Source organism: Cuculus canorus, chromosome 18 (assembly GCF_017976375.1).
Source record: "Cuculus canorus isolate bCucCan1 chromosome 18, bCucCan1.pri, whole genome shotgun sequence".
In the NCBI taxonomy this organism is placed as follows: domain Eukaryota; kingdom Metazoa; phylum Chordata; class Aves; order Cuculiformes; family Cuculidae; genus Cuculus; species Cuculus canorus.
Window position 1 is genome coordinate 6,153,431 of NC_071418.1, and position 12,866 is coordinate 6,166,296.

Consider the following 12,866-nt stretch of genomic DNA (forward strand, 5'->3'; position numbering starts at 1 on the left):
TAAACCTAGCATATATGAATATTAATTTGCAGGAATAGTCAGCGGTTTGGCATCTCCTGTCATTATCAATTTATTCTTTACATTGCCAGCCCCAGCTTTGGAACAAATTAACAAATCTTTAGCTTGCCGGCAGAGCCCACTAAATACAAACTGAATGTGAGAGGCTGGTCTTTACATTCAATTATCTCACCCGCACATTAACTGGCTCCCAGCATATTCGCCTGAAACCCAAGATAGCTCATTGCCAAGACTGAAATGTGTTTATCCCTAAAACGGGGCTCAAAGTAAATAAAACTGTTCTCTACTGGCAACAAAAAAGGAAACCCATTTCCCACCAGTGGCAGTGGAAAACATAGAATGGTTTGCTTTGGATGGGACCTTAAAGCCCATCCAGTTCCACTCCTGCCATGGGCAGAGACACCTCCCATGGGATCAGGTTGCTCCAAGCCCCATCCAACCTGGCCTTGAACACCTCCAGGGATGGGGCAGCCACCACTGCTCTGGGCAACCAGGGGCAGGGCCTCACCATCCTCATCATGAAGAATTTCTTCCTAATATCTGAAAACACGACCAGGCCTTGTGCTCGCAAAGGTTTTAACCCTCAAATGGAGAGATTGGGTAGAGCTTGGGCTCAGATGTGAAACACCACAGGTTTCAGAGGAGCAAGGCAGCTCCTGCCCACCAGAGGCACTTGGGCAGAAGGAGAGCATGGACTGGAGTGGTCCACTCTCGGCTGCATCCTTCTCGCTGCAGCAACCCAAGCATTGCATCCTCCCAGAGGGATGTGCTGCACAAAGATAAGGGTAGGACAGAAAACCCTTGGAAACCACCTGGACAACCTTTGATGACCAGAGAAGGACGTTGAGCTCATGTGGAAGCACGGCACGCATGAGAGCCATGCCCTGCTGCCAAATCAAGAAGCGAGTGTGCCAGCTGTGCCAAGACACTGAGCACCCCCAACTTCTCAGCTCAGCACCTCCTGCCTCCTCCCCCCGCACAGGCGCTGCCATCCCGCACACTAACTGAGGTGTCATTACACTGCAGGAGGCTGTGCTAATTATAGTGTCAGCCTTTCCGCTCGCAGGGATGATAATTGAGGTAGAGCATTACAGTGTTTCCAAACCCTGCGCTGCAGGCAGGGGCCACAGCAGAGCAGAGAAGTTGCCACCAGTGCTGCTAGGACTCTGCCAGGAAAGCAAAAGGACTCTGGCAAAAGCCAAGCCAAACCCCATCCCGCTGCTCACCCAGAGGCTGGACCGGCATCTGCTTTTTCACACAAGAAATACGCTTCTCTGGAGCGTGTCCAGAGAAGAGCAACGGAGCTGGAGAGGGGCTGGAGAACAAGTCTGACAAGGAGCGGCTGAGAGAGCTGGGGTTGTTCAGCCTGGAGAAGAGGAGGCTGAGGGGAGACCTTATTGCTCTCTACAACTACCTGAAAGTAGGTTGTGGAGAGGAGGGAGCTGGGCTCTTCTCCCAAGGGACAGGGGACAGGACAAGAGGGAATGGCCTGAAGCTCCGTCAGGGGAGGTTCAGGCTGGATATCAGAAAAAAAATCTTCACAGACAGAGTCATCGTGCACTGGAACAGCTGCCCAGGGAGGGGGTCGAGTCGCCTTCCCTGGAGGTGTTTAAGGAATGGGTGGATGAAGTGCTTAGGGACATGGTTTAAGGGAGTGTTAGGGATGGTTGGACTCGATGATCCAGTGGGTCCTTTCCAACCTGGTGATTCTATGATTCTACGAGGGGCATGATTTAGGGATTGTTAGGAATGGTTGGACTTGATGATCCAGTAGGTCCTTTCCAACCTAGTGATTCTATGAAAGACCAGACCCTGGTAATAAACAGGGCAGGCCACAAGCTCTCATTTTCATCATAATCTGAATTATTTATTGGGGCAAAATCGGCACTGGCAACCTGTGACCTGCAGGCCGGGCTCTGGGGAGAAGTCGGTTCAAGTCCAACCTCTGCACAACTTGAAACCTCTGGATGACTTTGGGCAAATCCTCGTTGAAATAAGGACATCAGTAGAGGGCTTTGCCACCGCTGAGTGGACCCACTGAGCAGAAAGAGCAGCACACCAGCACTGTGGAGCTGTTAGAAAGGGACATGCCAGCTGGAAAAGAGCAGGAGAGGGGCTTTGGGGACAGGGCTTGGCAGGGACAGACACCCCCAGAGATGCCTGCTGAGCTGAGTCAAGCCTCCAGGCAGGAGCTGAGCGGCAGAGCCATCCGCACGCCATCGCTCTCACACACCTCTCAATATGAAACTTTAATGTTGTGCCCTTTACGACACAAGAGAGAATTTCTGAGCCTCTGCAACCATTCAAGGGAGACTTTGTACTCTTGCAGAAGCAATGAAAGGTTAGACCGGCATCTCCGTGGCAGCCAGGACCACGCTGCCATTAACCTATTGCTGCTGGTGACACTTTGTTCACTCCTCTAACAAAACTTTCCCCTTTTTTTCCAGTGACAGGAATCTCCAGCCGACACAGTTAGAGGCAGAGAGATACACACACTGCCAAGCTCTTCACCCCAGGCTCCCCAACACTTTGAAGGATGAATTCCAATTACAGTTCACTTGGTGCAAACACTTCCCCTTTTTCCATGTCTAATTTAAAGCTCCCTATTTGCCTCGTCTGCCAGGCATCTGCCCTCCCCAGCAATAGGTGGAGATGCACTAAGGCATTTGAGTCATCTACCTATAATTAAAGGGAGAAAAAGAGGTGAAAAGAGGAAAATCCTTTTGCTGACAAGACTAGAGAAGCATTAATGTGCAGAAGGAGACCCTGTTAGCAATGCACAGGCAGTTCAACCACAAAGGTGCAGCAAAGTATCAACCGGCATTGGGGTTACAACAGCCTGGGCAGGGGGGTGCCCCAAGCTGCAGGGCCAGGAGCACCCAAGGGTGCTGGAACCAATGACCAACTGGAATAAAGCAATTGCTGCCCAGAGACAAGGAAGAAGCAGTAAGGCTGGAAGAGACAGCAGCACACGGATGCTCAAATGCTCACGCGCAGCCCAACTCCAACGTCGAGGCAGCTCGCTGCATGTTGGCTTGGATTTTTAACTCCCCTTCAATCCTGGGGTGCCCTTGCAGGGCGGAAATAGAGGATCTCTGATTACAGACCTGTAATGGGAAGCCTATCCAGTGATGGAATTCAAGACAGATGACCTAGCTAAAAGTCGCTGTGGAAGTCGAAAAGGAGGCATGAGGAGGCAAGGCAGCTCCCCCTCCCCCTCTCTCAAGACAGCCCTGCGCTACTGCAGCTCTCACGGCTTGACAATAGCCGCTTCCCTGCCAACAAACCACACGTTCACACCAGCTCAGAAACCATGGCTCTTCCAAGGGCACTCATCATTTTTCCCCAGGTTTACATATCCAAGTCATGCAGAAAAAGCCTTTCCCTATTACTCCTGCCCCCACCCCTCCAGGCTACAACCTGAGAGAGGCAGAGACAGAGCTGGGAAAGAAGAAAGAAAAGAGGAGGGGAAGGAGAAGAGGAGAGAGGGGAGAGTAAACCAGGAAAGCAATCGGTTTAAAAGGTTACCTTCTATTACTTCCAACACCGTTAAGAATTGCAAAGCAGCCAAGTGTCCTCAGCTGTTACAAATTTATCTCATCTTTTTGGTAATTGCATCCTTTCCTATGGTCTCAACGCCCAGCCCCTGACAGGACACAGCTCTTGTAAGACTCAAGGCTCTGCAGTTTTCCATCTACTGGCAAACTCCATCCCTTGAATAAGAAAACCCCAATTGTACGTGCTCCTGCAGAAAAGCAGTGCTTTAAAATGCATCTCTTGCTGGTACACAGAGCAGAAGAGAATTGAAAAGAGACCAGAATTTGTTGTCTTTACAGTGTTATCTTTCTCAATATACTCTCCGATTTACAGTTTTCGCCCCCAACAGGTTGGCAATAGCAAGCAAGGCTGCAGATGTTCAAGATGCAGGAGCAAGCCCGAGCCCACAGGCTCCTTCCAAAGTCCTCCTCCCCAAAGAGGGTTTTGCTGCCAAGACCTTATACAGAGCAGCCCTGCCAAGAGAGAGAGAGGATTTGATGTGATAGACCTTATCAAAATGCACCCCAGCACCTGCTCAGTGAGTGCCACCTGTGAGCAGCAAGAAAAACGAAGGGCGAAAAGGTGGCAGCTCTGTGCAATCCTCCCAGGACAGCACTGGGAAGAGGCTGCCTATGATCCAGGATGGATGGACAGATGGCTAGGACTTACCTGGGATGTTGTGGATGGTTATAGCGAGGATCATCAGCATAATCCGCCTCCAGCTGCTGCTGCTGGCTGTCGGGGCACCATCCCTGGCTGCAGGGAATGCCGGGGGGCCGTCGGGCAAGCTGTTCCCCACACCCTTCCTCCTCTGATAGGGCTCCCCGTTCTCAACTTTGTCTGTAGGTACAAAAAACAGCTGGGTCAGCCAAGAAGGAGACAAACAGACAGCTGAGCATCTTCTGCCGCCCCTCCCAGAAGGAAAAAGCGGAGGCAAGGAAAAACACTGACCAAAGGCAGGATGAAGGGGGATGTGTTGGTCCCCTCCTCCCCTTCATTTCAATTTGGGGTAGGGAGCTTCCCTCCAGGCAAACTGCAGAGCCCACGGGCCAGGGAGACCCTGAGGCAAAGCCAAAGCTCATTCTCCGTCTTTTCCTCCTCCCAGGACCTGCTCCTGGCCCCGCACAGCTCCCCAGCATCATCTTCCAAGCTCACAGCCACCTATAAAGTTCAGATTTGGCAGGGGCCGGCTCTGGGTCAGGGGCTAACGAGGATGATGAGGTCAGAGCTGCCAGACAGCAGCCCCAGGGAGCCACAGCAAGACCAGATCGTGTCCCCCAACCAACCTCAAACCTGGCAGGTCAGCAGTTCTATTGCCTTTGCTGATAAAGGAAAACCCTGTAATGCTTCCTTTTGATTTCACTCCAGTCACGAAACGAGTCCATTGTGCCATATTTAGGAACCATTTGTTCCACTACCAAAAGATTTGCTGCTGCCAGTTGCCAAGACATCATGAGATAACTCTGCCTTTCCTGGACCTCTGCTCCCAGCTGGACCATCCCTATCAGCTCTATTTCAATCAGTTACTTAAAAACAAACCACTAAACCTCAAACCCCAGTTAGGGCTGTGAATGGTGGAACGAGCACCAGGCAGCAACACAATACAGCCTACGCATACCAAGACCTTCACTGCTCACCTTGAGCACGAAAAGGTGAAAGGAAGCTGAGAAACAAGGAGTACAAATACCTCAATCTCACCCAGTAGCAACTATAGCTTCCTATTAAAGATGTAACATGCAGACAATACAATTCTCTGCCCCTGGAGTTATAGTTCTTTCTCCTGTCACTTGACCCACCCACTCCAAGAATTTTTTCGCAGACACAGTGTAAGGAGCAGTCTGGAACCATTTGGACAGAACGGCAATTGCTTCCCCTGCCGTTTGGAGGCAGGATGATGCCCAACTGTCACGCTGCGCACTGCGCAGCATGTGTTTTTAGGGCCAATTAAGAACCTCAGCATAAAAGCGCTCATGTAAATTGACACACAGGGTCACCTTGGGACAGCACGGGTGTCAGCAACGCTCTGCATCTTGCCATCTCTAACACAAAAATGGACACGTAAAGGCATCCCGAAAGGGACCTCAACAATACAGAAAATAAAACCATGAATTTAATGTATTTTGGTACCCCAAAAAACAGGACAAACACTAAAACTCCACTTGTCTGCAGTGGGACCACACGGCTCTCCATTGATTCCCTCCTCCCATGCTACAGGAACATCCCTGGATGGCCTCACCAGGGCTGCAAACTGCAGCACCCACAACTCTCATGCTTTTCCCCAAAAAGCCATTGCCGTTGCTGGTCTGCAAACAGAGCAAGATGCTGCGGAGATAAATATTGTCATTGTCATTAGCCGTACGGAGCCAGACACTTTCTGTCCCCAAATCCTAGCCCAGTCAACAATGCACAGTAACACTTGATGGGAGAGCTTCATTCCAGCCTGCAGGGACAAAGATAAATATTTTTTTTAAGCAATAGCAAGGACAATCAGATCCAGCGGAGCAGCTTGTCCAACTCACCGCAGGAACGCTGGCGCAGCAAACCGCTGGCAACGGGGCAGCCAAGGCTGAAGCCACTTAGAGATGAAATTCCCTTCTTCTGCCAGGCGACTGGATTCCTTTAATTGCTTGGCATGCATCCCCCTGGCCCCACAAACTGCATTATCCTCAGCTGAACCTGCCCTGGCCACCGATGCTGACCCATGGACCTACACCCAGCACACTGCCAACAGCTCCATCACCGATGCAGCCGTGGGTTTGCACCACGGCATTGTCCTCACGCTGCCCCTGGGCTCCCGGCATCACTCACACTGCAGGACCACCCACACGAAAACCAGGGTAAGGCGAGGATATAGGGAGGTGAAGGAATCCCCTTCCAGAATCAAGGGCTTTCCAGGAAGGAGGAAAACTGGTTTACGTGACATTTAGAGAAAAGCACTTGCATGCAAGTGACAAAACATCAGCACTTTTCCCTTTATAGAAAGCAACAAATGTTAAATAAAAGCACGAGCAAAGCCAACACTGACAGTCAGGGCAGTGTGGGCTCCACAGGCAGTTTTTGTGAGGTACAAACACAGGATGAATGCTGAAAGCAGAGGTTTCTATGACTGCTGAGGAAGCTTTGCATTTTGCAGGCTTCAGGTATGCGCTGGGGAATGCAGGGAAAATGCAGAATATAAGATCAGCGAGTTGTTTTTTCTTAAATCAGGCCAGAAATACCACCTGCCAACAGTGCAGCAGCACCTCAGCTGCGCTCTCACCTCCCGCAGCACCAGCTCGGAGCAGTGTTACCGACACCAAGCGAGCTGCTCCACAGCACTGGCAATTTTCTTCAATTTTGATTTCTTTTTTTTTTCACTCAGCTCATTCCATGACCTCCTTCAGTCCATCCTCAGCATCTCCTACTTTCAGGGTGCACTTAAAACTAAACTCAGCTGTTGAGCTGACAGCAGCCTGTGCCATCCAGGCAAGAACAAACCTGTGTGCGACACATCTTCCTCTGCAATTTTAGCTCTTCCCTTACCTTTTTCTCACCTACCCCAGGAACCAGGCTCAGGCTCCTGGATAAATCCTCCCCTGGATCAATCCAGCCTCTCCCTCCAGCCACAGCAGCGCATGTAGCAAAATGCCAAATCAAGGAGCCATACATCATCCTATGTCACTGCTCTGGCAAAGTCCTTGATCGCATCCCCCTCATCTTTTATGGGATAAACTAAATAAAATTAGTAAATCTAGGCATTTACTTTAGCAGGGAATTTCCGATCATTACAATACAGCTGATATCCATCTGCTCCTGGGCAGGAGAGGCAGGAGTACCTCACCCAGAGCCACACAGCAAACCCGCAGCAGAGCCGTGGGTGGAACCCCCAGATTTCTCAGTTCTTGTCCCCACAGTTTAGGGAGAATGAGCCAAAAAAATCAACACCTCCCAGCTGCTCTTCGCTTGGCACTTAACAGAACCAATAAACCAAATGTCATCAGCGTTTCCAAAAAATCTATCTTTCCATCTCTGAACAAAACAACTCTGCCTTGGCATCCGCTCTGCTGGCAGGGACGTTGGTTTGTCCCCTGCTATTGCACCCACAGCTCCCATTCAGCTGTTCCTCATGTACTGCTCCCCAGGGATTTGCAGCTCTCTCCAGCCTGGCAGCAGGGAAGGGACCACCGCGGTGGCAGGATGGCCAAGATCCTTCGCTGTCCCCTCGGACACACAGAGTCCCCCCGGGGAAGGGAATTGCTGCCTCCTGCTCCAGGTGGACCCAGCTGTCCAAACCAACCCTGGCAATCACCATGCACTCACGCACAGAAACTCTCAGCGCTTTGAGCTGTTGGATTATTGGGCTTTTTCATTGCCTTACATCAGTCGTGTTTTCTTCTTATTTCCCTTGTCCCCGGATTTGATGGGTTCACTGTAAAATCGCCCCAGGATTCCTGCACCAAGGCAGAGCAAGGCTTTTCGTAACGTTTAAACATCAAAGCAAAGCCTTTCCAGCAACCTCTTCCAGGCTTTGATCTCAGCTCTCCTGACCCCTATTTGTGGGTGAATTTTCATTGGGAAAAAAAAAACAACACTGAACGCCTGGCCAAGAGCACAGGGAAAGCCCCGGCGGGGAGCTGAGTGCTGCAGAGGGACCTCGCTGCACCTCGGGGCCGCTCATACCTGTGGAAAACAGATGCCCAAGAGCATCAGACACAAATCCATCATCCTCCCACACATCCCACTTGGCTCGCAAGGACTGGGCTTCCCTGACTCCGCGAAGGAGCAGAGCAAGGGATGTAATGGTCAGAATCCATCTCCTTGTGTCACATAACTGGGGAAACTCCAGCTACTCCCACTCTGTTGAGAACTATCTAGCAGCACACTCATCCATTATCAAATTTCCAGAGAAGAACCATTTCACAGCTCTCATCAATGAAAGCAAACGCCCAGACCGGCTCCGTTGCTTAACATAAGCCTGACACCTGCTAAGGTTTCCACTCCATCCCAGCACACACTTGTATTAAACTCCTTTGTTTAAAATGAGATTTTCACAGTATCATTTAGAGCAGAAAAGACCTTTAAGTTCAAGTCCAACTATAAACGTCTCCAAAACTACCAAGTCCATCACTAAACCATGTCGCTCAGCACAGCATCCACATGGCTTTTCAATCCCTCCAGGGATCGTGACTCCACCACTTCCCTGAGCGGCTTCTTCCAATGCCTAACAGTCCTAACTTTTCACTCAAGTAGCCTTCTTGCTTCTATGGAAAGAACTTTTGAGGAAAGTTAGACTTTTTACACAGATATCTGGAGCGACTCTGGTGACAAAGGATGGGGGGATACCACGGTGCCCACAGGGCAAGGAGCTCTGCTCCCGTCTGCTGCAGACATGAGAAATCCGGGGGAAATAAACAGAATAGATGCGGCTTTTCTAAGGGAAGCACAGAGAGCGGCTTAGATGGACAATTTGAACGCAAAATTGCCTCTCATACAAATTATCGGTGCATTAACAGAGGATAAAGGCAGCAAAACCAAAACCAGGGAGACAAGCCCAGGGTAATTTTCCCAGTAGTGTCACATACAACTGTGAGACTACAAACCATACTTGGGTCAAGCGATGTACTTTGCTACCAGTTGCTGTGGAGAAAGGAGGCGGGGGGGAAGATAATTACAGTGGACTGATGATCCCAGCTCCCAGTGTTGGACACAACACGGGAGGGGATTCGTGCGGCTGTAAGACCAAATGCAGCACCCAGAGTGCTCCCAGCCGGAATTCTGCATCTTGTGCAGACTAAGGAGAACAAAACAATAATTATGGCTAAGCCCGGACTTGGCTGGAAATCAGGAAAGCCTCAATAGCAAATTGGAGTAGTGATAAGAGCAGAACAAGGGGTGTTTTTTGAAAGAATAGTTGACACAATCAGACAAGGGTACTCGCAAGAACATTGCCAAGACAATTATGTGGCAAATAATTATCTGTGCCACATACATTATTTTAAATCTTGTTCACAAAAAGTCCTCTATATACTCGACTCAATTTATCATTATTGAATTTCTTCGCAAAGCTGCAGGGCAAAGATTCTGCCAAAAGTTTAATTACATACGTGCAGCCTGCTGCATTTTTCATATCCTCTGCAGCCAGCACTGGAAAAAGATAAATGGCTTTGAGTATGGCTTAAACTGCTGCTGAAATAGAAAAAACAACTGCCTTCTTATCAGCATGTGAAATGGCTTTTTATTTTTTATTATTTCTTAATGAAAACTGTTTGCATTAGCCATGAGCTCAGCTTTATTGCATGCACAAGCAGAACACAAACAGATGAACACACTATTTACTCTTCACGCTCAAAAAAAAAACCAAACCTCTTGACTGCAGCACTTTAGCTCCAAAATTCAAACCAAAGTCTATGGAGCTCTCTAGCTTTTCACATCTGCTTTAGAGCCATTCTCCTCCTCTCTAATCACGCCTGGCTTTAGCCCTGTCTCTCTCCTCCTACAGCTCTCAAATGCTTGAAGTTAAATGTGCTCAACTGGGCTGCTGAGCTGGGGATGAGGCTGCTTAATTTCCCTGTCAGCAAAGTCTCCATGCAACCCCTCTTAGGTGGCCCGAGACCTATTTTAATCTCTATTCAGCTGCAAAATTCTTCCTCCAGCCCAGGCCCATGGCACTGAGGAGCTCCAGAGCACCGGGAGGGAGACAACGGGCTGGGGGCTGGAGGGACCCAGTACTCGCTGTGGGAGGCACGCTCTCACGAGCAGCATCCCTGCATCTCCTTCCTCCACGCTCATGGGAATTTGGAGCCTCCCTTGGCTGAAGATGCTGGAAGGAAAAATCATCTACATCTCCAAAATCCTCCCCCATCTCTTCCTCATACATTTCCTGATGCAATTCTTCCAACACGACTCTGTCTCCCCAAGAAGGGATCTGGACCTGCCAGCGGCTGAGGAAGGGATCTCTGCGCTCTCACAGCAGCACGAGTCCCACGCCTGGGGATCTAGAGTTTCTTCCTTCAGCTTAAACTTGCGAGTGATGAATTTATAAAAACTCATTTATAAATATTTGTCAGCTCCCATCTCTAATGTGTGGGAGAAGGGAAGGAGAGACAGTGCCAAGCACGGATGCACAATAGACTCATTAAAATCTATGATTAACTGCCACTCGTCAGATATTTGTAAAAACTGTTTGATATTGATGCGCATGGGAAGAAGGCAAAGGAAGAAAGGCATCAAATACTTTTATTTCAAAAGCCTCCACCCAGCCATGTCTCTGCCTCTCCCATCTGTTTCTATGATATCCGTTACAGGTCACAGCAAAGCAGCAGCCACACACTAAGCCAGTGGTCAGCCCGACTCCAGCAAACATACTGTCCAAGTCCTCTCAGCTCTTTCAAGCCCCACACCGCTCCCGTTATCGCCAGCACCAGCTCATTCGCCACTAGAAATCCGTATTCTGCACTATAGCCGCTCTATTAAAACCAGGATTGCCGAGCAAGCTTGGTCTGACCTCTTGTCTAAGTGGGGAGGGAAGAGGGAACCATTTGCTAATGAAAATGATAACACAAGTAGTTGACATCTCTTCTCAAGGTGCAGAAAATAATTGCATGTTAAATTTTCTCCCCTAATGGCCGAGAGAAATGAAAATTACTTTGAGAATTTCTAAGATTCCCAAAGGCCTAATAGCCAGTCGAAGCCCCTTACAGAGATGCTTGCCTGTACAGCAAGCGTGACGCTATTAACATCTCTCAGTCTGCAAACCCAAGCCCTTTCCCCGCTCCGTTCATCACCATAAACCCTCAATGCTCCATTAACTTTAAGCAGATGTAACAAATGTTCCATGGAAGTTGGGTTTCATCTCTGTGGCACATTGGTCCCTTCAGAGCTTCCGCTCTATAAAATCACCCCTTGATCCCCCCCTCTTGCTGCAAGCACAACAGCAGTGCTGCAAAGCCAGACAGCAGAAGCATCTCCACAGGTCAGCAAAGATCTCATGCATGGGCGCACAGGGAGGACCACCCTGGTATGGAGCATCCCTCCTCCATCTAAAGGCTACAGGAGGCAGCCAGCACCATCCCCCAGCACACTTCTCCACAAATGGACTGCTGTGCACTATTCCCTTCTCCTCAGCCTCTCTTTTCCTTCTCTTTTTGACCACGAGGAAACCTCAGAAGAGAAAATGCACCAAAATCAACAGTCTCAGCCCTTGGGAAGCCGAGCCAGACACATGCACGCTCTGAGCAGCACCCACACTTTGCTCCGCATTACAGAAACAGCACACTCTGCCTTCCGAGGACACCAATATTATCTTGCTTCCTCTTCTTTTTCTTTCTTTAAAGGCTCTTTTTCAAGGATTATGGGCAGATCCTGGGTCTGAAGCCATCAGCCCAACTTCTCTCCCCAGTACCAAGTGCCCATCCCATCAGGCACACCCATAATTGAAGCTATTCCTCACACAGGCTGGCAGTGAGCGATCAGAGCTCATCCCTCATCCAAACTTTCCACATCCTTGTTTTCCTCATCCTCCTTGTGCCACTGCAGCAGAAATTTCAGGGAGCAGAGAAGGGCCTTGATGCTAAAGAGCAGATGGGTGTTAGCGAACATCTGCTCCCTGCCGCCGCACAGGCATGCTGCTTTTGTCTGACACCTCCACAAGAGGTGATTTTAATTACTCTAAGTAATTAAGCACAGCACCTCTTATGGGATAACTGCTATCCCCTTCACAGACAGATATGGGAGAGGCAGGGAGTGCAGCAGGCTCCGAGCAAGGCAGTAGGGAGCAGGAGGGAATCCCAGGTCACACGCCTCTGCTCTGCCCAGGTCTGACAGCATGGATCACACTGGAGCTGGAAATAAAATTGCCACGGGAAAAGGTTTCCATTTAAGCAATGAGTCCCAAAAGGAAGGAAAATCCAGCTCCTGCAAAATGTGCACACAGAGAACAAAGCTGATGAACAAGGAGCTCCTCACAGTTAACAGAATCATAGAATGCTTTGGGTTGGAAGGGATTTTTACAGGTCATCTGTTCCAACCATCCTGCAGGAGCAGAGACATCTTTAACTCAACCTCGTCGCTCAGAGCTCCACCCAACCTCACCGTGAATGTTTCCAGGGATGGGGTCTCCACTACCTTCCTGGGCAACTTGTGCAAGTGTTTCACCAGCCTCGTAGTTAAAATTTTCTTCCTTATATCCAGTCTCAATCTACCCTCCCTTAGTTTAAAACCCACTACTCCTTGTCCAATTATAGTCAAAACGAGGGTGTTTAAAAAAAAAAAAAAGCCTATCTTTACTGCTAGCAAAGCTCAGGCTGCTCGAGCAGAGAGCACAGGCTGCCCAG

At 49.5% G+C, this 12,866-nt stretch overlaps 1 protein-coding gene across 3 annotated transcripts in view; it reads right to left on the reverse strand.

The window, feature by feature from the left end:
- The window catches only part of SLC39A11 (solute carrier family 39 member 11), a 100,230-nt gene that overhangs the window by 41,781 nt on the left and 45,583 nt on the right, over positions 1–12,866 (reverse strand). For all 3 annotated transcript variants that reach the window (XM_054083662.1, XM_054083660.1, XM_054083661.1), the window contains exon 6: positions 4,225–4,395. In XM_054083662.1, the coding sequence (XP_053939637.1) occupies positions 4,225–4,395 (171 nt within the window). The remainder of the gene's footprint in view (positions 1–4,224; positions 4,396–12,866) is intronic.